This window comes from Saccharomyces mikatae, assembly GCF_947241705.1.
Source record: "Saccharomyces mikatae IFO 1815 strain IFO1815 genome assembly, chromosome: 2".
Taxonomy (NCBI): Eukaryota; Fungi; Ascomycota; class Saccharomycetes; order Saccharomycetales; family Saccharomycetaceae; genus Saccharomyces; species Saccharomyces mikatae.
Window position 1 is genome coordinate 39704 of NC_079257.1, and position 26491 is coordinate 66194.

Here is a 26491-nt window from a genome sequence, read left to right on the forward strand (position 1 = left end):
CGTTCAGCACTCATAGCAATCGCAAGAATAGTAACTATAAAAAATACGCATATAAAATAATGTTGGCTCGTACTGCTGCTATTCGTTCTCTATCAAGAACTTTAATTAATTCGGCCAGGGCTGCAAGACCTGCTGCTGCTGCTTCTGCTTTATCCTCTGCCAGAAGATTGGCTTCGACCAAGGCCCAACCCACAGAAGTTTCCTCTATCTTAGAGGAAAGAATTAAGGGCGTCTCTGACGAGGCTAATTTGAACGAAACCGGTAGGGTTCTTGCTGTTGGTGATGGTATTGCTCGTGTCTTTGGTTTGAACAACATTCAAGCTGAAGAATTAGTCGAATTTTCCTCTGGTGTCAAAGGTATGGCCTTGAACTTGGAACCCGGTCAAGTCGGTATCGTTCTTTTCGGTTCCGATAGACTGGTTAAAGAAGGTGAACTGGTTAAGAGAACCGGTAATATCGTTGATGTCCCAGTTGGTCCAGGTCTTTTGGGTAGAGTTGTCGACGCTTTAGGTAACCCTATCGATGGTAAAGGTCCTATCGACGCTGCCGGTCGTTCAAGAGCTCAAGTCAAAGCTCCAGGTATTTTGCCAAGAAGGTCCGTCCATGAGCCAGTTCAAACTGGTTTGAAGGCTGTTGACGCTTTGGTCCCTATTGGTAGAGGCCAAAGAGAATTGATCATTGGTGATCGTCAAACTGGTAAGACCGCTGTCGCCTTGGACACTATTTTAAACCAAAAGAGATGGAACAATGGTAGTGACGAATCGAAGAAACTGTACTGTGTTTACGTCGCCGTTGGACAAAAAAGATCTACCGTTGCTCAATTGGTTCAAACCTTGGAACAACATGATGCCATGAAGTACTCTATCATTGTTGCAGCAACCGCCTCTGAAGCCGCTCCCTTACAATATTTGGCACCATTTACCGCTGCATCCATTGGTGAATGGTTCAGAGATAATGGTAAGCATGCTTTGATTGTCTATGACGATTTGTCAAAGCAGGCCGTGGCATACCGTCAATTATCTTTGTTGTTGAGACGTCCTCCTGGTCGTGAAGCCTACCCTGGTGATGTCTTCTACTTGCATTCGAGATTACTAGAAAGAGCTGCTAAGTTGTCAGAAAAGGAGGGTTCTGGTTCTTTAACAGCTTTGCCCGTTATTGAAACCCAAGGTGGTGATGTCTCCGCTTATATTCCAACCAACGTCATTTCCATTACAGATGGTCAAATTTTCTTGGAAGCCGAGTTATTCTACAAGGGTATCAGACCCGCCATTAACGTTGGTTTGTCTGTCTCTCGTGTCGGTTCTGCTGCTCAAGTTAAGGCTTTGAAACAAGTCGCTGGTTCTTTGAAATTATTTTTGGCTCAATACAGAGAAGTCGCTGCCTTTGCTCAATTTGGTTCTGATTTAGATGCTTCCACCAAGCAAACTCTAGTTAGAGGTGAAAGATTGACCCAATTGTTGAAGCAAAACCAGTACTCACCTTTGGCTACAGAAGAACAAGTTCCATTGATTTATGCTGGTGTTAACGGTCATTTGGACAATATTGAACTATCAAGAATTGGTGAATTCGAGTCTTCTTTCTTGTCTTACCTAAAATCTAACCACAATGAGCTTTTGACTGAAATTAGAGAAAAGGGTGAATTGTCCAAGGAATTGTTGGCATCTTTAAAGAGTGCCACTGAATCCTTTGTTGCCACTTTTTAATGCGAACTAAAAAAAATAAAAAATGAATATAAGGTACGTCTCAAAAAGAAATGTAAATATAGAAATTTTAAAAAAAAAATGAAAAAAAAGAATAACTAAAGTTAAAGTGCAACTCAACAACAGCCCTGAATCTAAATATCTTAGAACCTTTTTATTTTGATTATTATATATTATTATTATTCTTATGGTAAATAATGCCCCTACTTTTCTTCTAAGGAAATTGAGTAATTACAAAAATTAGGAAATATCGCCTCCATGCGATATTTATTTAAGAGCATTTTTTTTCACTATAACCTTCAGCTAATTCCTCTATGAGCACTGACTCTTTTTTTCCGCCACTATTTCTTATAAAAAGGCCCGAATTTCTGACACGGACGTTGCTTTCAATATTAAAATATCAGATGACAGTTAAAATTTTGAAGTCGTGAGTCAATCCCTTTAATCTTGCAATGCCTGAATCAGTAGCCATTATAGGCGCAGGATTGGTAGGCTGTCTTGCCGCGTTGGCATTTTCAAAAGAGGGCTACCACGTCACACTTTATGATTTTAGAGAAGATCCTAGATTGGAAACCACCAAGAATAAAAATTTAAAATCCATTAATTTGGCTATTTCTGCGCGTGGCATTGATGCTTTGAAATCAGTAGATTTGCGTGCGTGTGAACGCATCTTGCAAGATATGATTCCCATGAAAGGTAGGATGATTCACAATTTGAAAGGTGAGCAGGAATCTCAATTGTACGGTTTGCATGGAGAAGCCATCAATTCTATCAATAGATCTGTATTAAATAATAACCTATTGAGTGAATTGGAAAAAACTACAACTGAGTTAAAATTCGGTCACAAGTTGGTTAAAGTCGATTGGACAGAGGATAAACAAATCTGTCATTTTGCTACTGGAGGTGATTTGAGTGTACCACATAGTGAAAAGTTTGATTTTGTGATAGGTTGCGACGGTGCGTATTCTGCGACAAGATCTCAAATGCAGCGTAAAGTTGAAATGGATTTCTCACAAGAGTATATGAATTTACGCTACATTGAACTTTATATCCCACCTACTGAGGTATCAAAGCCAAAGTTTGGTGGAAATTTCGCTATAGCCCCTGACCATTTACACATCTGGCCTCGTCATAAATTCATGTTGATTGCGCTTGCCAACAGTGATGGTTCTTTCACGTCAACTTTTTTTGGTTCTAAAGATCAAATATCGGATCTGATAACTTCAGAGTCACGTGTGAAGAACTTTTTAGTCGAGAACTTTCCTGACATTGTTAATATTATGGATTTGGACGACGCTGTCAACAGATTCATTACTTACCCAAAGGAAAGTCTTGTTTGCGTAAACTGTAAGCCATACGACGTATCCGGTGGGAAAGGCATCCTACTGGGTGACGCTGCTCATGCGATGGTCCCTTTTTATGGGCAGGGTATGAATTGCGGGTTCGAAGACGTAAGAATTTTGATGGCGCTATTGAAAAAGCATTCTGGAGATCGTTCGAGAGCCTTTACTGAGTATTCTCAAACGAGACACAAGGATCTTGTTTCTATCACTCAACTGGCAAAGAGAAATTACAAAGAGATGTCCCATGATGTTACGTCCAAACGCTTCCTATTAAGAAGAAAGCTGGATGCTCTCCTTAGTATTTTAATGAAAGATAGGTGGATACCTTTGTATACAATGGTATCTTTCAGATCTGATATCCCGTACTCCAGAGCATTAGAAAGGGCTGGAAAGCAAACGCGTATCTTGAAATTCTTAGAATCTTTAACACTCGGTATTTTATCTATTGGTGGTTTCAAGCTTTTTAAGTTTTTGACTAAAGATCGTTTCTAAACTTCACGTATCCTTAGCTAGCAGATAATCATTAGAATAAGTAGTATACTTACACATTTATTATATGTTTATCATCACGTGAAACGGCATTGTCCGCGCTTCCTTTGTTTACATTTTAATGGAATAATGGTAGGAAAAATATTTATACTAATAGAAGTATTTATATTTGTTCGTTGAATACAATATAAATTTATAAACTTAAATCATCCAGACACTTTTCTCAAGTGTAGTAAAGTAAGTAAGTGCTTACGTAGAATGGCCACCCAACTAAGATACGAGAATAACGATAATGATGAAAGAGTAGAGCATAATCTCTTTACCAATAGATCCACCATGATGGCAAATTTTGAAGAATGGATCAAAATGGCTACAGATAATAAAATAAACTCCCGAAATAGTTGGAATTTCGCATTGATTGACTATTTTTATGACTTGGATGTGCTGAAAGATAGCGAGAATAACATCAATTTTCAGAAGGCATCTGCCACGTTGGATGGGTGTATTAAGATTTATTCTTCAAGAGTTGATTCAGTGACGACAGAGACAGGTAAGTTGTTGAGTGGATTAGCTCAAAGGAAGACGAATGGTTCATCTAATGGAGATGATAATAACAATGGAAATGGCGAAGGGCTTGAAGGTAAAGAGGAAGAAGGAAATGTATTGATTGATCCACTAACCGGTATGCCTATATCTAATGATCCTGAAGTGAATAATACAAGGCGGAGAGTTTATAATAGAGTTTTAGAAACCACGTTAGTGGAATTTGAAACAATCAAGATGAAAGAACTAGACCAAGAACTACGGATTGATCCATTGTTTAAGAAAGCTCTTGTAGATTTCGATGAAGGCGGTGCCAAGAGTTTATTGCTGAACACACTAAACATAGACGACACCGCAAGGGTCATTTTCGATGCCTCTATTAAGGATACACAACATATGATGCAGGATAAGAATCAAAGTAAGGAAGGTGAACTGGTTGAAGACAGTAGCGTAGCTAATGGCGAGAATGAACCTAGTCAGTCATTGGTAAGCAACCGCAATGATTCGATGGTGAATGGTTCAGCCATTAGTGCACCATCGATGGAAGATGAAATTTTATCTCTCGGAATGGATTTCATAAAGTTCGACCAAATTGCTGTTTGTGAAATATCGGGGTCAATTGAGCAATTAAGGAATGTCGTTGAAGATATTAATCAAGCGAAAGGCTTCATAGAAAATGTTAACAATAAATTCGATAACTTCTTAACTGAAGAGGAACTACAGGAAGCTGTGCCAGAAAATGCCGAAGACGATATCGATGGATTTGATATGGGCATGCAACAGGAGTTAGGATATCCAGACGAAAATCATGATAATATATCCCAGGATGAACAGGATGATCCAAGTGAAGACAACGTCAACTCTACTACAGGAAGTATATTTGAAAAGGATTTAATGGCTTACTTTGATGATAACTTGAATAAAAATTGGAGAGGAAGAGAACATTGGAAAGTACGAAATTTCAAGAAAATGAATTATGTGAATGAAGAATCCAACTCAATAGGAGAAGTGAGGGGTACTATAAAATATAGTAGCAATAATGACATAACAGAGAATAAACTGACGGACTTTAAGAAAAAGAATAAACAAAAAAAGGCTTTAGAAATCGACTTTTTCCAAATAGATGATGAATTTGAAGACAGCATTTTTGCACCAAAAGGGAGAACGAAGATTGATATGCCGATTAAAAATAGGAAAAATGACTCTCATTATTTACTACCAGATGATTTCCATTTTTCCACCGATAAGATAACAAGGTTGTTCATCAAACCGGAACAAAAAATGAGTCTTTTCAATCACCGAAAGCATTCTGGAGGTGATGTCAACTCAGGGACTTTTGAGAAAAGTGTGTCTTCTTTCAACCGTTCCAATAACGACGTTCCTGCTATTGCCGATGAACACTTTTGGGCAGATAATTACGAAAGGAAGGAGCAAGAGGAAAAAGAAATGGAGCAGTCTAAAGAGGTAGGCGATGTTGTAGGTGGAGCGCTGGATAATCCCTTTGAAGATGATGTGGATGGTGTTGACTTTAACCAAGCTTTTGAGGAAGCCGACGATAACGAGGAGGCGGATATGAAACTTGATTTACAGGATGAAGAAGATCATAAGTACCCCATCCGGGACAACAAAGTTACTTATTCAAGAGTCTCAAAAAAAATTGATGTAAGAAGACTAAAGAAAAACGTGTGGAAATCGATTAATAATTTGATACAAGTACAAGACACCAAGAAAGGTGAAGAAGAAAATTCAAATGACAGCAAAATCCACAAAGAGAATGAACCAAACAAGGAACTGAAATTCTCAGATATTATTCATGGTATAAGTACAATGTATTCGAATGATACACTAAAGGACATTTCAACAAGTTTTTGTTTTATATGCCTTCTGCATTTAGCAAATGAGCATGGGTTGCAGATAACTAACACAGAAAACTATGAGGACCTAGTGGTGAATTATGAGGGCCTAGCGACGGCACAAACAGCAACATGAAATGATGATCTTTTCTCTTTTTTGTGCTGCAAAGTTTCTTAAAATTGACGGGCTTACGAAATCCTTTATCGCCGAAAAGGGTGCTTCGAAGAAAAGCGTATATAAAATAAGGTACTATATTTTTTTATAGCCGATGAAGCGAGAAGGTAGGTCGAGCGTGGGTTCCAATATGTCTAGAACTATCCCATTTTTATTCAAATTAATTAACAGGGCAGTAATTCTACCCACTGCAGGTTTTACGTTGGGTATTGGTGCATTTGTAAAGGCATGGCCCGATGATGCTGGTGTCTTATCATTGAATGATCCGCAAATGCCCGCAGAGTTGATGAGTGCAACCAAGAGTCGACAACCTATGGAGCTACAGAATATGGATATTCTTACTCAAGTTGAAAAAAGCAAGGTATATAAGCTATTAGTCCAGGACGATAAGATGCACCATATTCTATTCAGTGAGAAAATACCAAGCGGCCACAGAGATTACCATGTGGGACAAGGTCTTCTGTTTGGGAAAGGGAAACTTGAAATTGATCCTTTAGTTTTCCATGACTTGGATCGCGGTGAACTTACTGTGATTTATCACTTGGGCGCTGAGTTAGGGAACCGAAACGGTAATGTTCATAAGGGTTTGCTGTCATTGTTACTAGATGAGGCTTTGTGTTATTGCGGTTTCCCCCTGTTACCTAGTAAAAGAGGTGTAACAGCAAGGCTGTCTCTAGAATTTCTTGAGGACATTCCTATCAATACGACAATCATGCTGAAAGCAAGTATCAAAGAAACTAAAGGCAGAAAATGTGTCATTGAGGGACATTTAGAAGAGTTTCCGTCAGAAACCTTTTCGAAAAATGGAAATAGAGGCTGGAGCTTACTCGGTTTTTGGAGTTCTAATGCTAAACAGGAGGCGCCAAGGAAATTTGCCAAGGCAGACTGTATCCTTGTTGAACCTACCTGGTTCAAGTACTTCAAATGGCTTGATATGTTTTGAGGAAACAGCTCATCCTCCAATTGCCCATTCCATATTACTTAATATTCTCTATTCAAAAAAATGTTATACATATATACTGCATATACTTACCGTCGGCGCACAAACGTGCCACTTCAATGAATACTCGCTTTCTATTTCTCGTAGGACTGATATGCAATGACGCGGGCTACTCCAGCCTCCTCCTTTTCATATCATCATGACTGTCACTATGCGTTGGTGTAGCCATCGAACTCCCACTTGACTTGTTCTTCCTTTTCTTGCCATTGGCACCTGAATTCGAACCTGACTGGCTTTTTCCCGTACCGTCCAGATCGAACGCTAAGTCATCTATGTCGAACGGCGCTTGAGCACCCCCTTGAGTTTGGTTTGCAAACTCGCTTGGATATGATCTTTCAAACTGCGATAGTACCGAAGAGCAGAGATCCCAATCAAAATTTGGAGGTTGGAATAACGCGATGTCTCTATTGCGCAGCTGTTCGCACCATTGCTGTTCTGACATGTTTTGACCTGGACCTTGCTGAGATGGTTGTATCATCATGTCCGGATTATTTTGGAAAAGAATATGCGCTATTTGACCACCTTTACCATTTTCTCTAGTCGGTATGGTGGAGAATTTACCTGAAAGATCGGCTATCTGGTTCTTGTAAGATTTTCTTAGTTTCACAGCTTTCGTGCCGTCCAAATTTGTCCTTGCCACTTGTCTGGATATGTCGTCCAGGCCATACGCAGATATTAAGTCCTGTAGAGGGTTCGGTTGCTGGTACGTATATGTAGTTTCTGGATCCACGTAATAGTAGTATGAAGGGACCGTGGTTTCGTCTATTCTGGAAGCCATCACTATCGTATTTTTATTGTTTCACTTATAATTACTATTCCTATTTCCTAAATAAACTTATATTTTAGGTTCCACACTTTTGCTAGACCAGAAAAGGGAATGAAGAGGCTCTATTTAAACCAAGAACACCTCTTCGTTTCCCAATATTGTTGGGCTTTTCTTTTTCTTTTTCTCTCCAGGTCTATCTATTGTATCTATCAAAATTGGGAAAAAAGAAAGTAGAACGATGAGCCAAACGAGCCTAAGACCATTACCCATCCGTACATTCTATCATGTGTGGGTGTACATTTCAAATTGTTGTTGTTTTTTTTCGGTTCTGATTGAATATCGAAGTGAAAGGGGCCGGCCGGAGGTGCGTCGTTCCAGTAAATTGGAGTAGAGCGGAAAGGGAAAAGACGCGCACTCCCTTTGTTGAGCCCGCCAAGCTGGTCTCGATAGACTACTGTTAGACGGGGGGTAAAGGCGCGGCCAGGGGAAACTTCATTGACTTTCTCTCTGGAGCTGGGTCTAGCTAGGCTGGCACTCTTCCTCTAAGCAGAATGAAAGGCAAATCTTTTTGCTGCGAGAAAGAGAGGTTTGAGACTAGCAGTAGGTAATACGCTTCTTTCTCATCAATTTTGCAAAACCGTTTTATTAAAATACTTTTAAAGAGTTTTGCATTTGATATTCAATACATTCTCTTATTCCAAGATAATCACCAAACAGGGACAATACACTGAACGATAAAAGTATGTGATATATGATATATGATATATGATGGAATGCTAGAATGAATGGCCAGATTGTGATGTTATGAGAACAGCTTTGATATTTGTGGCGATGCAAACAGAAGATGGAACATGTCCGCATGAGATGGGCTGTCCAATTTGAGCAAATCAACACACGGACACTGTTTATGGATGCAAGAGAAGTCGGATCAAGAATGATGGCAAATACCATGGACATAAGTTTTTTCCAAAGAATAATATGCGATAGTTCCATAACAGGTCATTTTTTAATATAACGATTTTTGAAACTGTTATACTAACAAGTAATTTTTTTTTATTAGATGGCCTCCTTACCTCACCCAAAGATTGTCAAGAAGCACACCAAGAAGTTCAAGCGTCACCACTCTGACCGTTACCACAGAGTTTCTGAAAACTGGAGAAAGCAAAAGGGTATTGACTCTGTTGTTAGAAGAAGATTCAGAGGTAACATCTCTCAACCAAAGATTGGTTACGGTTCTAACAAGAAGACCAAGTTTTTGTCACCATCTGGTCACAAGACTTTCTTAGTCGCTAACGTTAAGGATTTGGAAACCTTGACCATGCACACCAAGACTTACGCTGCTGAAATTGCCCACAACATCTCTGCTAAGAACAGAGTTGTCATTTTGGCCAGAGCTAAGGCTTTAGGTGTCAAGGTCACCAACCCAAAGGGTCGTTTGGCTTTGGAAGCTTAGATTAAATAAAGTTTTTCAAATAATAACCTTCATTTAATTTTAAATTTCAATATAAAAATATCAAATCAAACATAACTTTTAAATCTACCATTAGATAATTGTATAAAGTGATTTATTGTTTTTTAATTTTGTTTTCATTATCTATCAAATAAGATATTCTCCTGACGCATAAAATAATATATTGTAATACTTAGTAATATATCCAGCTGACGAGCAATGCAATTAGAGCCATGATAACCAACGTGCTGGTGCTCAAACCTTGTCTGTCATCAGGTGATGGTGACATCCTTGATATTTTTGAGCCGTGATTACTAGAGGGGTTTCGTCTCGGTGACGCGGAGTGGAATACTTTGATCTTCTTAAAGATTATGTCATCCTTGTATTGTTCTTCCAAGTTAGGCCAATTCGATAGTAGCTTTTCATCCTCCATATCTGCGTAAGATTTTGGGATAGGAAGCGTCACAATCAAGAATTTATCCTGCTTTTGCTTGATTTCCTGCTCAGAGACAGATTTCGGTAATCCGAGGAAAACAATCTGAACCTTTACACTCTCATGAGCCCCTATGATGGCCACATTGGGCCTCACACAGTATTTCGTGGGAGCACTAGTCCTCACTTTAAAGATTACTCTCTTATCGTCATCATTCTCGAGCTTTATATACGCCGTTGATTGTTCGTTAAGGGGAGCTGAAGTATTGAACATTAGTAACCTGTTACATTGTATCAAAAATGGCCCTCAAAATTCTCACAAGAATAATCATCATTCAACATACCTTTGAATACCAATTGTTCGGGCACTACTCTCATCTTCTACTGGCCTGAGTTACTTTATATGTGGTCAGTTGTCATGCCATTGTTTCAGACTCCCTTTGGTCTTATAACAGTTAATGCGTCATTCTAAACGGGCAAGCCATATTACTTTTTTATTTAACTACAATAGTCTTCATATATGTATGGGAAGAAGCCAATAAAATCGTGTCTTGCTTTAGTAATCGTCACCCTTGGAAACAACTTCCTTTTTGTGCGCATGCAATAAGATGGTGTGTTCGAATTGTGCGGTGTAGGAACCCGGGATATCGTTTAATGGGGGATAATCTTGAACTAAACCGTGTCTGACCAAGTTATTCAACGCAAATAAATATTTCTCTTGGCCCAGTCTATCTAGGTATCGACGACAGAATGGTAAAGTGCCAAAATTGCGGTCTATTGTTTTTAACAAGTTCTTGGCGCTGTCCAAAATGGGCATAACCTGATGGTCTTCGGCAGATCTGGCGTAATGAGAAACTTCTCCACCAGAAGTGACATAACCTCTGCCAGTGGAACCAAAAGTTTCGATGGCAAAATGCTCACCTTCCTCCATCTTTGTAGTGTCCCCATTCTTGACTATAGGAACGGATTTACCGCCATGGATACGGTACGGTGCGATGCTGTGGCCACACAAGTTACGACAAGGTTTTACCTGGTACGTTTCACCATTGATTTCAACTTCGTAGGATTCCATAACCTCTTGGATGGCTTCGCCGATATCGGTTAATCTCACATCGATACCTGCTTCTTTGATACCCGTATAAGTAGCATCCTTTACAGCGGCTAGCAGGTTATCGTATTGCGGATCAAAGGAAACAGTAAAGGCAGAATCGATGATATTACCGTTTATCTGCACACCATAATCTACCTTCATCACATCTTCATATTTCAAGACGGTCTTATCGCCTGCATTGGGTGTGAAGTGTGCAGCACAATGGTTGAGAGAAAGACCTGTTGGGAACCCGATACCTTGAGATTTAGGGTTTTCCATTGTTAGTAAATCTTCTGCACCGGTGTATTTTCTGGTAGCGTTCTCAATCATATCGGCAATATCCATCAACTTCATCCCCGGAATTATTCTATCTTTAATGACCCTTCTTACACGGCGATGGATCTCAGCACCCTTCCTAACATCATTCCAATGTTCGGCCCTCTCCAGATCTCTTTTCAAATAACGCGATTCTTCATCGGTGGTTCTCTTCAGATTGAAATCCTGGTGATAATCCATCCATGTCCCTTCTGGATATTCCCCGTCTGGAAATAACAATTCAATCTTTTTCACATTGCTTTTCTTCTTCTTCTTTTTCTTGTTTTTCTTCTTCTTATTTTCTACTGGACCTGATTCGTCAACATTAGTTTCGTTTTGCTGTTCCACTGGTTGGTTCTCCAAATTCAATTCATTTGAATCAGGAGCAGTAGTCTTTTCTATTTTATTATCTGACATTGTTCAAATCCTCTCCAATACTTCTTGCTGTAAAAGCCCATTAAAGAGTTTCTTAGTATGAAATGTTGCTTTTTCTTTTCAAGTTCGCTTCTTTTCAATAATGAAAATAAAAAATAAGAGGGACTAGGCTACTAAAGTGTCCCTTGGAAAGTCAAAAATTGGCCAAACCTCACGCACAAGACATAATTAGGATGTTGAAGAGCACATTTAAACTTTCAAGAATCTCTTTGAGAAAAAGTTTCGCAACTATAGCTTGTTTGCGCCAACAAAATTCGGATATAGATAAAATTATACTAAATCCAATAAAACTAGCACAAGAAAACAGGAGCAATCATGATCAAGCCTCTAAGATTAGAGGTGATACCGCAGAAATACTGTCAATGGAAATTCCAATAGATATGATGCAATCTGCAGGACGAATCAACAGGAGAGAGCTTCTTTCTGAGGCAGAGATTGCTAGAAGTAGTGTAGAGAATGCTCAAATGAGATTCAATTCAGGAAAATCTATAATTATGAACAAGAACAATCCTGCTGAATCATTCAAGAGGTTAAACAGGATCATGTTTGAAAATAATATCCCTGGAGATAAAAGAAGTCAACGGTTTTACATGAAGCCTGGAAAAGTGGCTGAGTTGAAGAGGTCTCAAAGACATAGAAAAGAGTTCATGATGGGCTTCAAAAGATTGATTGACATTGTCAAAGATGCTAAGAGGAAAGGATACTGACTATTCCTCCATTTTTTCGATATCTTCAGATTTATTCTATTCATTCCCATCTTTGTAAATAAGTAATGTGTAACTGTTCAGTTATATTTTTGTACATTTTTTATTCGATCACCTAACTTATCCATTATTTCCATTATCAAAAAAGGAAAGAAATATTGTTGCTCGAACTAACAACAAAACAAGGTGAACACGAAAAGTAAATTAGCAACTGTCACAAAATGTCGTCAAACGTACTTTCAGGGGTCTTGACTCTACTCCATACAGCATGCGGTGCAGGTGTGCTTGCTATGCCGTTTGCATTCAAGCCATTCGGATTAATGCCAGGTTTGATAACACTTACATTTTGCGGAATATGTTCCTTATGTGGGCTGCTGTTACAGACACGAATAGCAAAGTATGTACCCAAATCTGAGAATGCTTCCTTTGCTAAACTCACTCAATTAATCAATCCATCACTAAGTATAGTGTTCGACTTTGCTATTGCAGTAAAATGTTTTGGTGTAGGAGTATCTTACCTAATCATTGTTGGCGACCTGGTGCCGCAGATAGTGCAGTCGATTTTCTATCACAATGATGATAGCACTGGTGGATTGCAAGAGCATCATAGGCTCTTGGACAGGCGCCTATATATAACTTTGGTGATGATGTTCGTCATCGCTCCCTTATGCTTTAAGAGAAGCTTGAATTCTCTTCGATATGCTTCCATGATTGCCATTATTAGTGTCGCATATTTATCCGGTTTGATTATTTACCATTTTCTGAATCGACATCAGCTAGAAAGAGGCCAGGTCTATTTCATGGTGCCTCATAGAGATTCTTCATCTCATTCTCCCCTGACTACTTTGCCAATTTTTGTTTTTGCATACACTTGTCATCATAACATGTTTAGTGTTATTAATGAGCAAACAGACAAAACTTTCAGAATACTTAGGAGGATCCCCATTTTTGCCATTTCATTCGCCTATATTTTATACCTTATTATTGGTGGGGCAGGTTACATGACATTTGGTGAAAATATTGTAGGAAATATTCTCACCTTATACCCAAACTCCATATCCACCACCATTGGAAGGTTAGCAATGCTGCTATTGGTCATGTTGGCATTTCCATTGCAATGTCACCCTTGTAGATCATCAATAAAAAACATATTCATATTCATTGAAGACTTTAGAAAGGGTAGGTTACATGATAACAGAACTGGTTTCATCCCATTGGACGACTTTAATAGTGAGGAACCACATGATGAGTTAAGCCAGCAGAGTAGTGAAGGCCCAACCCTGCGTAGTGAATCTCAACGCCACACCAATGTTATCACTCTTTGCGTCTTGGTATTTTCGTATATCTTGGCCATTTCAATTACATCCTTGGCCAAAGTTCTAGCAATTGTTGGTGCAACAGGGTCTACATCGATTTCTTTCATTTTGCCAGGTCTTTTTGGCTACAAATTAATTGGCTCAGAATTCACCAACAGAAATGAAAGAGTACCGGTGAGTATTAAAATATTCAAGTACTTAGGTTTGTCTTTATTCATTTGGGGTCTAGTAATAATGATAGCTTCACTATCAGCAACTGTGTTTTTAGGTACATCATCACATTGACTTTGCACATTACTTTATATATACCTCTATATATCGAAAAAGGAAGATGAAAGTACAAAGCTTCCGTAGAACAACTAATAAAAAGGGGACCACCCCATGTATATAACACTCAAGTTCGATGGATCTGTGGCTTGTTGAATTAAGTCCTGTACACTTGATTCTACACTTAAGCCATTGCCCATAAGTTTTTCTTCCACACCTTTAAGAGCTCTGTAAGACTCTTGATTTTCATTCCTGTCGTTGCTACTCATGAACTTACTGACGTCATCGAAATTCTTAATGACACGCTCTTCTTCAAATAAATGCTCGTATTTTTTAACCGGTGACATTACCCAAGAATAGAGAGGATCCCATTTCAAGATGTTCAGGACACACATCACCTTAATGTAATCTTTTCTTAGCACTGCATAAACCCTTTCACAACTTCTCCTAAATAAGCCATCAACACCTGTAACTCCAAATCCATCAACAATGTCCCTAGTTAATCTAAAGGGGATCAATTCTGGAATGGGAAGAAGTCTCCCCTGATCGAAAGCAATTCCCAAATCTATATGAATGGGTTCACCAGTAGAACAATCAAGCAGAATGTTGTTCAAATGCCTATCGCCGAGGCCTAATATGTACCCAACAATAGAGCTGGCAGCAACACCTTTTGTATACTTTTTCTTAGCATCAAACCAGTCACATGGATCGGGAAAAGAATCAAAAAAAAAGTTTCTTAATTGAGGCCTAATTTCAGCTGTAATTTTTAAATAAGTTTTCAGTCTCTCTTTGTTTGATTTTGTTTGAACTGCTTTCATAGCTTTCCTTGCCTGGTCAAATGTTATTTTGTCATTTGTATGTAGCTTACTCAGTATCTGATGTAACGACGTCGAATTTGCAACAAATTCAATAATTCCAGCTTTCGGTCCTAATGGGACCACTTTATATGTTCTAATACCCAGATCTAACTTTCTTAGCTCTTTATCATTTTGAAGAACCTTATTAACCTGCTGAAATACTTGCTCCATAATTGCGTCTTGCCTTAGATCATCATTACTACCTTTCATCAAAACCTTTTGTTTTGTACCATCTGAAATGTTAAAAGTAATTATTTTCGGCAAAGACAGTCCCGTAGTGGTGATGCTTATTGTTTCATTAACGGATACAATATAAGGGCGATCTTTCCTTCCGTCAGCAGAACTTTTGATTGTAAAGTTACTCGTAGGAAGAGGAAGCTTCTCCGTGCTTAGCTGAGTCAGCCAATATTGACCAATCTTCAAATTAGCTAAATGCAAAATTTTTGTATTTTGCGCAAATTTAAGGTTTGCTAACTCTACAGACATTTCACAAAATACTTGTACAGGGAAGAGGTACTTTTTCGCAAAAGCGCCTTTGTCGTACCCTTGCAACTCCAGAAGAATCTTTTTGACGGCTTCAATTTTTTGTGATATGCTCGTATCCTTATTAGACTGCTTTTCATATAGCAATATGCTCATAACTGAATAAAGAGAATCATATGGCAGTTTGTAAAGAAGCCGTTTCATAGTTAGTTGCAACGGCCTCTGAAATTCATTCTCCTCTATAGATATTTTTGACGCAATTTGATTTACCCAAGGTAAGAATTTCCAGCTTGGTATTGTCCCAATTTCTTTATATAGCAATTGATTTATCTTACTATTGTCATCATGTTCAAACCACAAACCACAGAATTTGTCAATAACGTCATTATCATATTTATTGCTGAATACTAAAGTATTGAGATAAAAATGGAGTGCATGCCATAAAAACTTTTCTTTCTGAAGAAGCAGTGCTTTTAATAATTCTGAATCTCTATTATATTGTAGCATGACACGATTGTAATGCCTTTTTGCATCTTTCCTTTCGTTTTCTGGTAGTTTTGTGTTCTTGTATATTAACTCCAAAGCTTTCAAGGTAGCCTTCCCGGTATGTGACCTGCGTTCTCTATCCTCGATCTCTCCATTTGATCGTAACTTTTGTGCCTGTTCATCGAGAAAACTTCCAAGTGTGTAAAAAACATCAGAGCTTGATTTATGGTCATCGACATTTATATCCCAATTAACAATGTTTTCTTCGTATATTGCCGCAGCTGATTCAAATCTGGATTCCGAGCTCCATTTAACCAAACGAGCTTTAATTTGGTCGATGGGTACATCGAGAAGTACTTTGAAATGGTTGTAAAGTACACTTTCGTCAAGATTTAATTTATCACGGTTTAAAAGGTCCCTCATTATCATTACCGGTACATTATACTCTCGCGACTCCCAGAGTGCATTGGCAGACATGTAACTTGCTAGTCTTTCAATTTGAAATAATATAGCAGGGTCTTCATACAATTTAGCGGTATTCTTGACTATATTACTCATTAAAGTAGCATTTCTTAGCGCATCTTGGGATGCACCATTGTCAATTGCTAACTGAATATAATTAACAAGTTGAATAATAGATCCAAGGTGTAAATACTTTGGGTTCCCTACATTTTCCGCTAGTGATTTCTTTGAAAGTACACTCATCAAAGTGTGCCTACCTTTTAACGTCACTTTGTGATCACAAAAATCAATGGTCTTCAACTTTTCCTTATCATCTTTCATGATAGACATCAGTGTTAGCGAAAAAGATGTAACATTCTGTGAACTTGATGCTATTCTAATAAATTCAATAATTGCGTTTAAAGTATCCATCCACTCATCTTGAGAAGTAAAATATTGCCGAGAATCAAAGATCGCTAACAGAGATTTCTCTAAGCTCTTTTCAACATAACCAACGTTTTGCGGTATGTTTTTGATAGCATGGTACAATCCTTTTGCCCTGGAATCGATAATTTTTGGAGTCAGTAATTTCCAGTCTCCTAGTTCTAAATTCCATTTGAAAACATCACTGGATGCTGTTCTACTTTCCAATAAGCTGGCCAAACTGTAGAAACCGCTATCTTCGGTAGCCCTAATTAACGGTTCTTTTTCTTTCTTCAACGAAGTGGTATAATTGGCATCAAAATCAGCATTATTGAAAAGAAAACGCTTCCATGTATTTGATTCGATTCTATTGATAGATTTCAAAACACCTTCTATTGAATGTGGAACAGGTAAACCCGCTATAAAATCGCTATCATTAATGGATTCGTAAATTTTTTGGAGCGTATTTATATTCATTTCCTTAATTTTTGGCATGTTCATTTCCTCAAATAATAAGTAGCCAAACTTGAACTCTTCTATTAAAAGAGAAATCTGGTAAATTTTTTCCAAGTCTAAGCTTGAATACGCGCGTAAACAGTTTCGTTCTTTGTATCTTGAACCCATTCTAATCATTTTAATTACACTAAAAAGCAATCTTAGCTTTATCTTAAAATCTTTAACGTTTAGCAGCATTGTCAATTGGGAAAATATTTGATCACTCCACTTTAAACAACTTTTCGGATCGTAAGTCATCGAAAGAAAGAACAAATCATTAAGTGCTAATTCACTGAAAGTTGTTGATGCTTTGCACAAAGGATATAAGCAAATAATATGTGGTATATTGAAGGATATTTGATTGATCAACCCACAGGCTAATTTAGCTATCCAACAACTGTACGGTTCGTTTCGTGATAAATAATAATCACATATGAATGTTTCCATTCCAACATCGTTTCCTAATGGGTATATAGCGTTTAGTGCATCTTTATCCAGTGATGCGACTTTATCCTTATGATTTTCCAATGCCTCGTCCGTAAGACAAAACTCACTTTCGCTATTTTCCATTGAGTAGCCTACCAAGTATGTTAAAATACATTCAGAAAGGAAAAACACCTCAGTAGAATCATATAGCTCGGCTTGCTCATTGAACATTGAGATACGTCGGTATACCATATGCGGTAATCCAGGATGGTTAAATGCCGTTTCAAAGTTCTTTAAATGAAACTCACTATTAAAGTTTCGAGTACTCTCCATACGGATTTCTTGGCGTGAAATGTTTCTTGAAAGGGTTGCAAACCATAATTTGAAATTCTTGCTTAGGTATTCCTTTGGAACATGATATTTCAAAATGTTAAGTGCAAATGCATTAGAAAGGGAACAATCAATTTTTGAAACCACAGGTTTTCTAGCATATGAAAAAAGTAAGGAAACCAAGATAACATCGTCTAAACTACAATCATCAGCGTCCAACAGTTCTGTATTTTCATAAATATCATCATGAAGTACATTTCCAAATATTGCATGGAGACAGTATTTCCAAGTCTTAATTTTGATGAGATCCCAATGCTCTATTAGCTTTATAGCCTGCTGAAAAGAAGGACAGAGCTTTTGATTTTCTCTCAAATAAATAAAGATTTTGCAGAATAATTTGGGCAAGGACTGCTCTATCTTTAACATGTCTTTGTCAGCGAGATTTAACAATGAGCTGAAAACCGTTATTATTTCGTTATGAATCTGTATATCAATCAGGAATTTTGAAAGCCGAATTATGATAAAGTTCAAGGTTGATGACTTTACAAGTACATTTTCGTACAATACCAAAAGAAATTTTAATTCTCTTACACATTGCAGTTTTTCTGTATAAGTGGATGCTTTTTCAAGATCGGTAACAACCGAAAGAAATAAAAGCTTGAATTCTTGGATATTATTCTTCTCACAAGAAAAGCGCGATTGAAGTAAACTTGTTCCTAAAGTTAGTGGTATATGAAGTGGGTACTGATATCTCATAGAAGCACTGGAATTCTCAAATAGAAAATGGGAAAGGTATGAATTTGGAGATAGTTTTTCAACAGTGGACTTAACTTCTGTAAGTGATCCCAAATCTATAAATTTCATAATCCATTTAAGCATCAACAAACGGTACTTTCGGTGGTGATTTACCGTTGCTTTACCCGATATTTGGGGCAGTATATCAAATATTAGTTCGTTTACACCGCTACTGATAAAGGCGAGCGGAATGCACAAGTAGTAGCTGTAATATACCAGGTAAGCATCATCATTCCCAGTAATCGTGTGTAATAAATCCAAGACTCTTTTTTGGTTGAAACCTTGAGAGAAATAAATGGCAGAGACTTCTACAAAATATCTCCCAAGAAATTCATAAATGTCAGTAAACCCAAAAAGAGTTATATCCCATTCTTTTTCTAGGTCAGTACTCGGCACCTTTGTTCTGTTAAACCAGTACAAAATCAAATCAAATTTACAGAATTCAAAGAGTTCCGTAAGATTTTTATGGCACAAAGTACTCGATATTTTATTCAGAGCTTGCTTAATAAACGCGCGGGTATGTTTGAAGCTTGAGTACGTCATCATGTCCTCTAAAGAAAAAACTAGGCTTGGGTAAGACACTAAAGATAACATGGACATTGTGAGTGAGTAAAAAGCTGATTTTTCAAGACTCTGCTGAGGTGGTCCGAATAAGCTTTTAATCTCGGAAAATATGATACTTTGATTATTGTAGCTTACTTGAGCCATATAATTCGAGATGATACTCAGCACGTTAATAATACTAGAGGAATCTAGCCTTTTTAGACACTTAATAAACGTGGCAAAAACCCTTTGCTTTCCGCCTCTGACTGACCCATGAGAAAGATCATGATTTTGAAGTAGGCTAAGCAACAGTTTGGACAGATTGATCGTAGCGGCGACACCAGTAAAAGAGTTATCCTCAAATCTTGATATTATCCAATCGAGGATATCATTGCAATCTGAATTCAGGGGTTGATCAGGATATGATAGCCACTGCGGCCTTATTGCTTCGATATATGATGTAAGTAAAAACATTGCTTGATTTGAAGAACTATAGTGATTGCAAAGCAATTTTTCACCCAAAACTTCTGTAAACTCTTCCAAGACTTTTTTATAGGAGGATCTATCCGCAATCGTTTGTTTTAACCACAGGCAAACAGTACTAAGATAGGATATAAATACATCTGTAGTAATAAGATCAGAAAACTCTAATATGGCCATTAAACGCTCCGAGAAACTTTTTCCCTTTGAGGCCCATAGGTAAGCTTCCAATACTTTATCCATGGTCGAATGGTGAGGCTTCTGAAACTTACTCTCTATTTCATATGGATTGATATTCTGTGCAGCCTCTTCTGACGAGGTTTCAAAGTAATTGACGATAGTAACTCCCGCTTGAGGTTTTTTTTTCTGTAAGCCGATGAAATCATCGACAATGCTTTTCATATCTATCTTGTCAAACACCAAATGGTCGACATTTACGGTACGGATTGATAGAACTTCATCAAAGAAAAAATCGTAGGAAGTTTGGTTATCAAGATTAAGTTTTGGAATAGTTATTGCGATTGTTCTATTGTATGCTGAAATAAATTCGGAAAAAGTAGAATCTCCAGAGAGATTATCTACGATTTGTAGTAATTTCGCTGCCCATGTGAACTTTTGTAAAGGTGACGACAACGCCTCACTTTCAGCGTTCTCTAATAACCTGTAAAGAGTATCGTTATATCGTGTAATGTTTAAGGCAACTTTTGGTAAATTAAAAAAGGGAGTGTTTAAACATTTCGATTTTTTTTCTAGTTTCATACCAAGAAGAAATTGTCGCTGCTCTCGAAAATGTTGCCAAACCTCGCTGTTTTCATTCCAAGATGATGGAATCCCATTCATTCTCCTGTGCTTTCTGTCATTGAATGGATCCTTCGGATCATATTTGTTACCTAACCAACACATAAAATTACAGAATTGATCTTGCTTATCATCAGCTTCATACAACTGGCTCCACTTCGATTTCAACCACTCGAAAATTCTATCAGCGGATGACATACCATTCATCGATTGAAAATCTTTACCGAAATGCTGAAGGTATCCCCATAGCATGAACGACTCATTAGAAATTAGTATGGGGCCTAAAATATCAGATAGTTCATAAAAATCACATATTTGATTGATAGTTTTCTCATCAGAAAAAAGGTGCTTCGAAAACTTTATAGAGTTGGCCAATAAAATACAACTAATTTGGCAAGATTCTTTTGACTTCACTAATGGTAAGCAAACTTTGAATAAGCGTATCATGTCATCATTGCTTAATTCGCATGTTACTTGAGACAATAAGGGAATGAATGAAAAGCAAACCCAATTGAAGGATTGAATTCTTTCAAATTTTGAGAACAGAAGTTCTTTCATTTGATTTGTGAAACTCTTCGAAAAATCTTTTAGCGTTCCATAAAATGAGCATAACAGTAATCCAAGTAGTTCAAATTTGTGAGAACTATCCTCCTCTAGAAGATGAATAAGAAATGTGTCCATATCGTCTGAGGCTCGTAAAATAGAACGTATATCCGAATCATATTTCCTCCTTTTGAATAGTAAGGACTCACTTTTATTTTTGTTGTACAATGCAAAGTATGTTAATAATGACTTTGTGATGCCTAGTATTCTTAACCATTCTGACGCGCCTTTTTTGTCTCTAAGCCTAAAATCATACAATTCAAACCATGGCTTTTCATCACTTGACTCTTGCATATATGAGAACTCTATACAATTTAGTGTGAATGATCGAGGGTCGTAATTACCTAAGCGCAGAATAATATACTCGCGATATGAAGATACAAGAGATTCAGAAAGAAGTTCCTCAGTATACTTCTCTTGACCAATCATATACGGAAGTTTATGGTTCATTAGTTCACTTGACATAACATCAAACAGTGACAATTGATCTTGAATTAATTCGTTGGAAGTGAAGCCGATTGTGAGGTTGTAACTCCATGTTTCCTTTATTAGCATAAGTATATCAATAATGCTTAAGCAATGGCACTTCAAAATTAATTGATTAATTAAAGACATTATTAATCTCGTATTTCCATTCTCTTTTTTACTTAATCTCAGAAAATCTATCACGGTCCAAATAATTGTTCTTGTCACTTGATATATACCGACAGTGTCTAATGCTATTAGGTTCAGGAGAATTGATAAAAAATTAGTTAATGTTTTGTCTACTATTGATATCTTCATTTGGTTCCGAGAATACTCACAAATCTTGTTGACTAAGGATATCCATTGGTGCACCATAAACTTTAGTTTGAAAGGGTCACTACTGGTTAAAGCATCTAGAGCAAATGATAGATGTACTGAAACTGCGTACAATAATCTTTGAGACCCGTCCTCAATCATTAATTCAGGCACTACTGCGATAAGTAGTTTTAAAGTTTTCACCTTAAATCTTGTGCATGACTTCTCTACAAATAATCTTAAAACATATGATATTGAAGAGAGTCTGCTCTCACTAAGTGACAACTTATTAGTTGTTGAATCTGTCGAGTTTCGAAGAAGTTCACAATATTTTGTGTGTTCAGATGCAAGTAACTCTATGAGAGCATCCGCTGTTGTAGGTATGGCCTTAGTTGGTATCCGCTCTGGATCTTCTTTTAAAACCGTCGTTAGCTCATCCAAAGCACTGTTCCTCTCTTTAATCTTTGTTGACGATAACAACTTCAAAGTTTCTTGGATTCCATGATCCTCCATTGCTTATGATACCTACTAGCTTGCCCTTCTTCTTTCGTAGATTTCCTTTCGAATTGTTTGCCTTCTTTACGAGTACTGGAAGAGCTATTGGCTTATCTTACTTTATCAACTTAGTCTAGTTAATCTTGAAAATATCAAAACGCATACTTCACGGCTAAAACCGTTACTTGTTTCTCGCTTGCAAATTGTTCCATCACATGCAATCTTATCTAATCAACGTGTATACGCTTTTCTGACGTACCCCAAGAAAAGGTGTACAGCATATTCGCAACTACAGGGAATCCACAAACTAAGTGAGTAATATAAATGTTTTCCTCTAAAAATGCAATGGATCAATTGAGATTCTTCAATCTGTTCGAGATTGTATTTATAAAGAAAGTATACATATTTGTAAAGTCTAAAAGTAAGAGTCAAACAATATTCTCTTTACACAACGACACCGGAGTTAGATGCAACTCTTGGCCACAAATCGGCACATTCCTTACCGACTGGGCCGGTAATAGCAGAACCCTTCATTTCACCCTTTGGATTGGCGATGACACCAGCATTGTCTTCAAAATACAAGAAGACACCATCCCTTCTTCTCCAGGACTTGGCTTGACGAACAACAATAGCTGGCATAACCTTCTTTCTTAATTCTGGCTTACCTTTCTTAACAGTGGCCATAACCATATCACCTAGGGAGGCGGCAGGCAATCTGTTCAATCTGGAACCAGAACCCTTGACGGCAATAATGTACAAGTTTCTGGCACCACTGTTGTCAGCGCAGTTCATGATGGCACCGACTGGTAGACCTAACTAGTTAAAATATACCTCATAATTAAAGAATGAGCACAATTGTTAGTAAAAAAAGTCGGGAAGTTTTGGAATTGAGTGATTGATCTGTAAATATAGAAGTTAAGCGAGACATTTGTGAAATCTTGGTTGATTTTGACGGTTATCCAATAATGTTGACAAGCATAGGAAAATAAAACATGGTTACGGTATATAACTTTTGATTTGAAATATTCTGATACCATTTGTAAGTTTTCCACGTACGTACATACCTATGAAGGCAGGCCGTTGAATCATTTGAATATTATCAGTTAGGTACACTGTTGTACTTTTGGCAGGGTGTAAATAGCGATGGGGCATATAGACCATTCATTATGAAAAATTTCTTCAGTAAAAGTATAACCAGGCTACACACTTAGCGTTCAATTTCGTTGACCTTTATTTTTGTTGTCTGCTACAGTAAATCTCAAAAACCTTACTTTATAATCAATTTAACCAAACTACATTGTGGAAAATAAAAATTTAACATACTGAGATTCTAAACTTAGTACCTTGAGCACCGTTACCGGACATTTTTAGTTATATATGGGTAAGTTGACTTTATATCTTTTGTGAACCCAAGATTGAAAACAACGATAACAAGAGCTTTAAGCTACTATATCAAATATGACCATAGCATTATGACAATATTGTTGTGAGCGGGAGCTGGTACATAATGGCTACAGCACGTATTAGGCTCATATTAAATTTTTCAACCCGAGCGTGTTTGGGTTGATGCTTTCTTTCTTTTTGTCTTTTCAACATCCCTATGCAAGCCTCATTCCTGTTGTACGGCGGTTTCTGTCAAAGAGAAATGATGAGCAAGGAATTTTGTTTTTACTAAAATGAAACTGCATGGGTGTTTTTAAGAAAATTCTCACAATACATGATGTACTGGTGTTAAAGTCGTCAGTTATATTCTACCTTTTATTTGGAGATACTATTGAAATAATTAAATTCAATACTGCAAGTTTTGATTACCATCTAATAAAAAATATAAAAGTTTAGCTCGTTGGGGTTATAGTAGACCAATTCTTGTTTTCTCTTATTCTATCCGTTAAAAAGTCTGTGGGGTTGCTATCTTCGACAACGTCATTATTCTGGCCACTTTCTTCATTATCAACTATATTTTCTTGATCCTCGTCGTCATGAGTTCTTAGTTTCGCTCGTTGTGCACGTGACATGTGGCTCCAGTTTTGTTTTTTCTCCAGATATTCTCTTTTGCCCATGGTACTGTAGCCGTCATCGCTAGGGTTTGGAGGCCAACTGTTTGCTTTGTTCCCAGGGTAATTACCATAGTTTGGATTGTAATATTCTTCTTCCATTTCATTTAACCTCAATGCCTGTAAATCAATCAAATTAATACCTTTCTCATTCTTAGCCCAACCGTTTCCGCCTTGTAGAATATCCTCTACGCATTCTCTCGGAGTAAATTCCCCTGGTCTTGGGTCCCAAGGTAATTTAAACGTCTTCTGATATAAGCTCTCGATTAGCGGACTCATTGAAGACGATATTGTAGTGGAAAGTCCTGGCTTGGTTGTCGCTCTGCTGCTCTTGTTGGTAGATGTAGGTGACTTGATACTTGTATTGTTTCCTGGACCATTCGTGCTAGATTTCACTGCAGAAGTGCCAATACCATTACTATTAGAAAAGGTGTTCTTGGGTGATATCTGAATCGATGTAGACGTAGGGCTTGATAGCTCAGACGTGTTATCCAGTATAGTGTTTATGCCCGGCCTGAAATTAGCAAGCTGACCATTAGTAAACGATTTTGATATGTTGAAATCTTGATAAGAACCTCTAACTAATTTTAATAGCAGGGAAATATTGATTATAGAATTGACCTTTGAGTGCTTCAGTAGGAACCTGTTCATTGTCGGAGTCTCGTCTTCTTTGACATATTCCGTTATGTCTACTTCTACTGTCCCTAACAGAAGTTTACCCGTTATCTTCTGAGAATATGAATTATTTCCAGTAGCAGTTAGTGCAGTGGCATTAGCATGAGTGGTTTTCTTTACTTTGCCATTAGTACTTGAGCTAGGAGTTAATGTTGAATTAGCATCCGCAAACTCAAAAAAAACGTCCAAAACTAAGGCCTTCTTCAAAAACCTGCCATTTTTATCCAAATGAAGTTTGACTAAAATTGGTTTGTCTAGCGAATAATTCCATTGTGCTCTATGGTGCTGCACATGTACGTGTTTTGTTGTACCTCTACTTTGAGTGGAAGCAGATTGATGTTCGCCATCTAGAGCTATTTTATGTCCCGAAGTACCTGTTCCGTCCTTCAGACGCCATTTTGTATAGCAATAACCCGAAGATTGAGGAATATTAACTAGTTCTTTGATTTGCAAGTCTAATAGGAACTTGGGTCTCTTTGCCTTGCTATTATGATTAAACGGCATCTTAATGCTCGCAAAACAAAATCAAAGGTTTTTACCTTTAGTAATATTAATTAAATCTTATTTCAACAGTCTCAGCACAATAGGAAGAAGACCGTTCCTCAACGCATGTATGCTCTTTGTCATTAGCTTGGCCATCTTTAAATTGCAAAGGGGGGGGACCCTGAGAAAACTTCTACCGAAAAAAAATAAAGGAAACGAAAGATATGTCCGCGCGCTTTACCCGGAGATAATTACTTATTTAGCCGCCGAGATTATTATGTATAAAAACGCAAGGGCTCTTGAGGGTGGCAAATCAAATATCTCCTTATTTAGCCCTTATCCTGCTTAACAAAATGTGAGCCAAAAATGAAGAATAACCGGTTTGCTGAGTCTCTTCTTTGTTACAAGCAGTAAATATGCTAGAGAGATATGGGAAGGCATCTCGTATAAAAAACAAAATGTCTGACAGAGAATTGACTTATTTTTTATAATATGGACAATATATCGATGAAGCATACAATTCATGGGTTTCTGTGGATCTAAGTGCTATTTGGTTTACATCACGGCTAATATTACGTAGTCTTTACGGCGGTTGGGCCTAAGAGAAGCGATGATGATTCGAAAATTCAAGTCTCAGATTTTTACAGGTTTCAATTTGTTTTCTTATTTGCAATTCCTTAAGAAAATCTGGGATTTTTGTGTTAAATATGTTGAAAAAATGAAAGTCTTTCAAAATAAATACTCAAAAACCGTGACAAAAATTTAAAATGAAAACATGATGTATTCAGAAATGTTTTTTTGAATACGTAAAAAAAGTTTTACACAGTTATATTCTAAACATTTCGAAAGGGTTACTGATTTATTCAAGAATTAATAGTATTCTTACCTCGTTCGACTATCGCATAATAAAGATATCACGTGTGGAGAGAGGGTCTCAGCCACATTGCATTATTTTCGAAACCGCGT

The 26491-nt window shown here is 37.4% G+C and overlaps 13 protein-coding genes across 13 annotated transcripts; 7 read left to right on the forward strand and 6 right to left on the reverse strand.

The window, feature by feature from the left end:
* Positions 1–59: 59 nt before the first annotated feature.
* On the forward strand, positions 60–1703 carry ATP1 (F1F0 ATP synthase subunit alpha; the record flags this gene model as incomplete). Its single annotated transcript, XM_056221442.1, has 1 exon — positions 60–1703. One exon carries the CDS (start codon positions 60–62, stop codon positions 1701–1703), a length of 1644 nt encoding a protein of 547 aa, XP_056080270.1.
* A 449-nt stretch (positions 1704–2152) lies between these two features.
* On the forward strand, positions 2153–3535 carry BNA4 (kynurenine 3-monooxygenase; the record flags this gene model as incomplete). The annotated part of the gene is made up of 1 exon (XM_056221453.1): positions 2153–3535. The coding sequence occupies one exon, from the start codon at positions 2153–2155 to the stop codon at positions 3533–3535; it is 1383 nt and encodes a 460-aa protein (XP_056080271.1).
* Positions 3536–3790: 255 nt separating this feature from the next.
* On the forward strand, positions 3791–6064 carry BRN1 (condensin subunit BRN1; the record flags this gene model as incomplete). The annotated part of the gene is made up of 1 exon (XM_056221464.1): positions 3791–6064. The coding sequence occupies one exon, from the start codon at positions 3791–3793 to the stop codon at positions 6062–6064; it is 2274 nt and encodes a 757-aa protein (XP_056080272.1).
* Positions 6065–6233: 169 nt separating this feature from the next.
* On the forward strand, positions 6234–7046 carry MRX3 (Mrx3p; the record flags this gene model as incomplete). Its single annotated transcript, XM_056221476.1, has 1 exon — positions 6234–7046. The coding sequence occupies one exon, from the start codon at positions 6234–6236 to the stop codon at positions 7044–7046; it is 813 nt and encodes a 270-aa protein (XP_056080273.1).
* A 166-nt stretch (positions 7047–7212) lies between these two features.
* On the reverse strand, positions 7213–7881 carry ROX3 (Rox3p; the record flags this gene model as incomplete). Its single annotated transcript, XM_056221487.1, has 1 exon — positions 7213–7881. The coding sequence occupies one exon, from the start codon at positions 7879–7881 to the stop codon at positions 7213–7215; it is 669 nt and encodes a 222-aa protein (XP_056080274.1).
* A 1048-nt stretch (positions 7882–8929) lies between these two features.
* RPL32 (60S ribosomal protein eL32) lies at positions 8930–9322 on the forward strand (the record flags this gene model as incomplete). The annotated part of the gene is made up of 1 exon (XM_056221498.1): positions 8930–9322. One exon carries the CDS (start codon positions 8930–8932, stop codon positions 9320–9322), a length of 393 nt encoding a protein of 130 aa, XP_056080275.1.
* Positions 9323–9512: 190 nt separating this feature from the next.
* Positions 9513–10129, reverse strand: SCS22 (phospholipid metabolism-regulating protein SCS22; the record flags this gene model as incomplete). Its single annotated transcript, XM_056221509.1, has 2 exons — positions 9513–10009; positions 10096–10129. The coding sequence occupies 2 exons, from the start codon at positions 10127–10129 to the stop codon at positions 9513–9515; spliced, it is 531 nt and encodes a 176-aa protein (XP_056080276.1).
* Positions 10130–10307: 178 nt separating this feature from the next.
* MAP2 (methionine aminopeptidase) lies at positions 10308–11573 on the reverse strand (the record flags this gene model as incomplete). The annotated part of the gene is made up of 1 exon (XM_056221520.1): positions 10308–11573. One exon carries the CDS (start codon positions 11571–11573, stop codon positions 10308–10310), a length of 1266 nt encoding a protein of 421 aa, XP_056080277.1.
* A 191-nt stretch (positions 11574–11764) lies between these two features.
* On the forward strand, positions 11765–12298 carry MRP21 (mitochondrial 37S ribosomal protein bS21m; the record flags this gene model as incomplete). Its single annotated transcript, XM_056221531.1, has 1 exon — positions 11765–12298. The coding sequence occupies one exon, from the start codon at positions 11765–11767 to the stop codon at positions 12296–12298; it is 534 nt and encodes a 177-aa protein (XP_056080278.1).
* Positions 12299–12516: 218 nt separating this feature from the next.
* On the forward strand, positions 12517–13896 carry AVT5 (amino acid transporter; the record flags this gene model as incomplete). The annotated part of the gene is made up of 1 exon (XM_056221542.1): positions 12517–13896. The coding sequence occupies one exon, from the start codon at positions 12517–12519 to the stop codon at positions 13894–13896; it is 1380 nt and encodes a 459-aa protein (XP_056080279.1).
* Positions 13897–13970: 74 nt separating this feature from the next.
* On the reverse strand, positions 13971–22331 carry TEL1 (DNA-binding protein kinase TEL1; the record flags this gene model as incomplete). Its single annotated transcript, XM_056221553.1, has 1 exon — positions 13971–22331. One exon carries the CDS (start codon positions 22329–22331, stop codon positions 13971–13973), a length of 8361 nt encoding a protein of 2786 aa, XP_056080280.1.
* A 426-nt stretch (positions 22332–22757) lies between these two features.
* RPL23A (60S ribosomal protein uL14) lies at positions 22758–23678 on the reverse strand (the record flags this gene model as incomplete). The annotated part of the gene is made up of 2 exons (XM_056221564.1): positions 22758–23129; positions 23637–23678. The coding sequence occupies 2 exons, from the start codon at positions 23676–23678 to the stop codon at positions 22758–22760; spliced, it is 414 nt and encodes a 137-aa protein (XP_056080281.1).
* Positions 23679–24148: 470 nt separating this feature from the next.
* On the reverse strand, positions 24149–25546 carry SMKI02G0280 (uncharacterized protein; the record flags this gene model as incomplete). The annotated part of the gene is made up of 1 exon (XM_056221575.1): positions 24149–25546. One exon carries the CDS (start codon positions 25544–25546, stop codon positions 24149–24151), a length of 1398 nt encoding a protein of 465 aa, XP_056080282.1.
* Between the last annotated feature and the right edge of the window lie 945 nt (positions 25547–26491).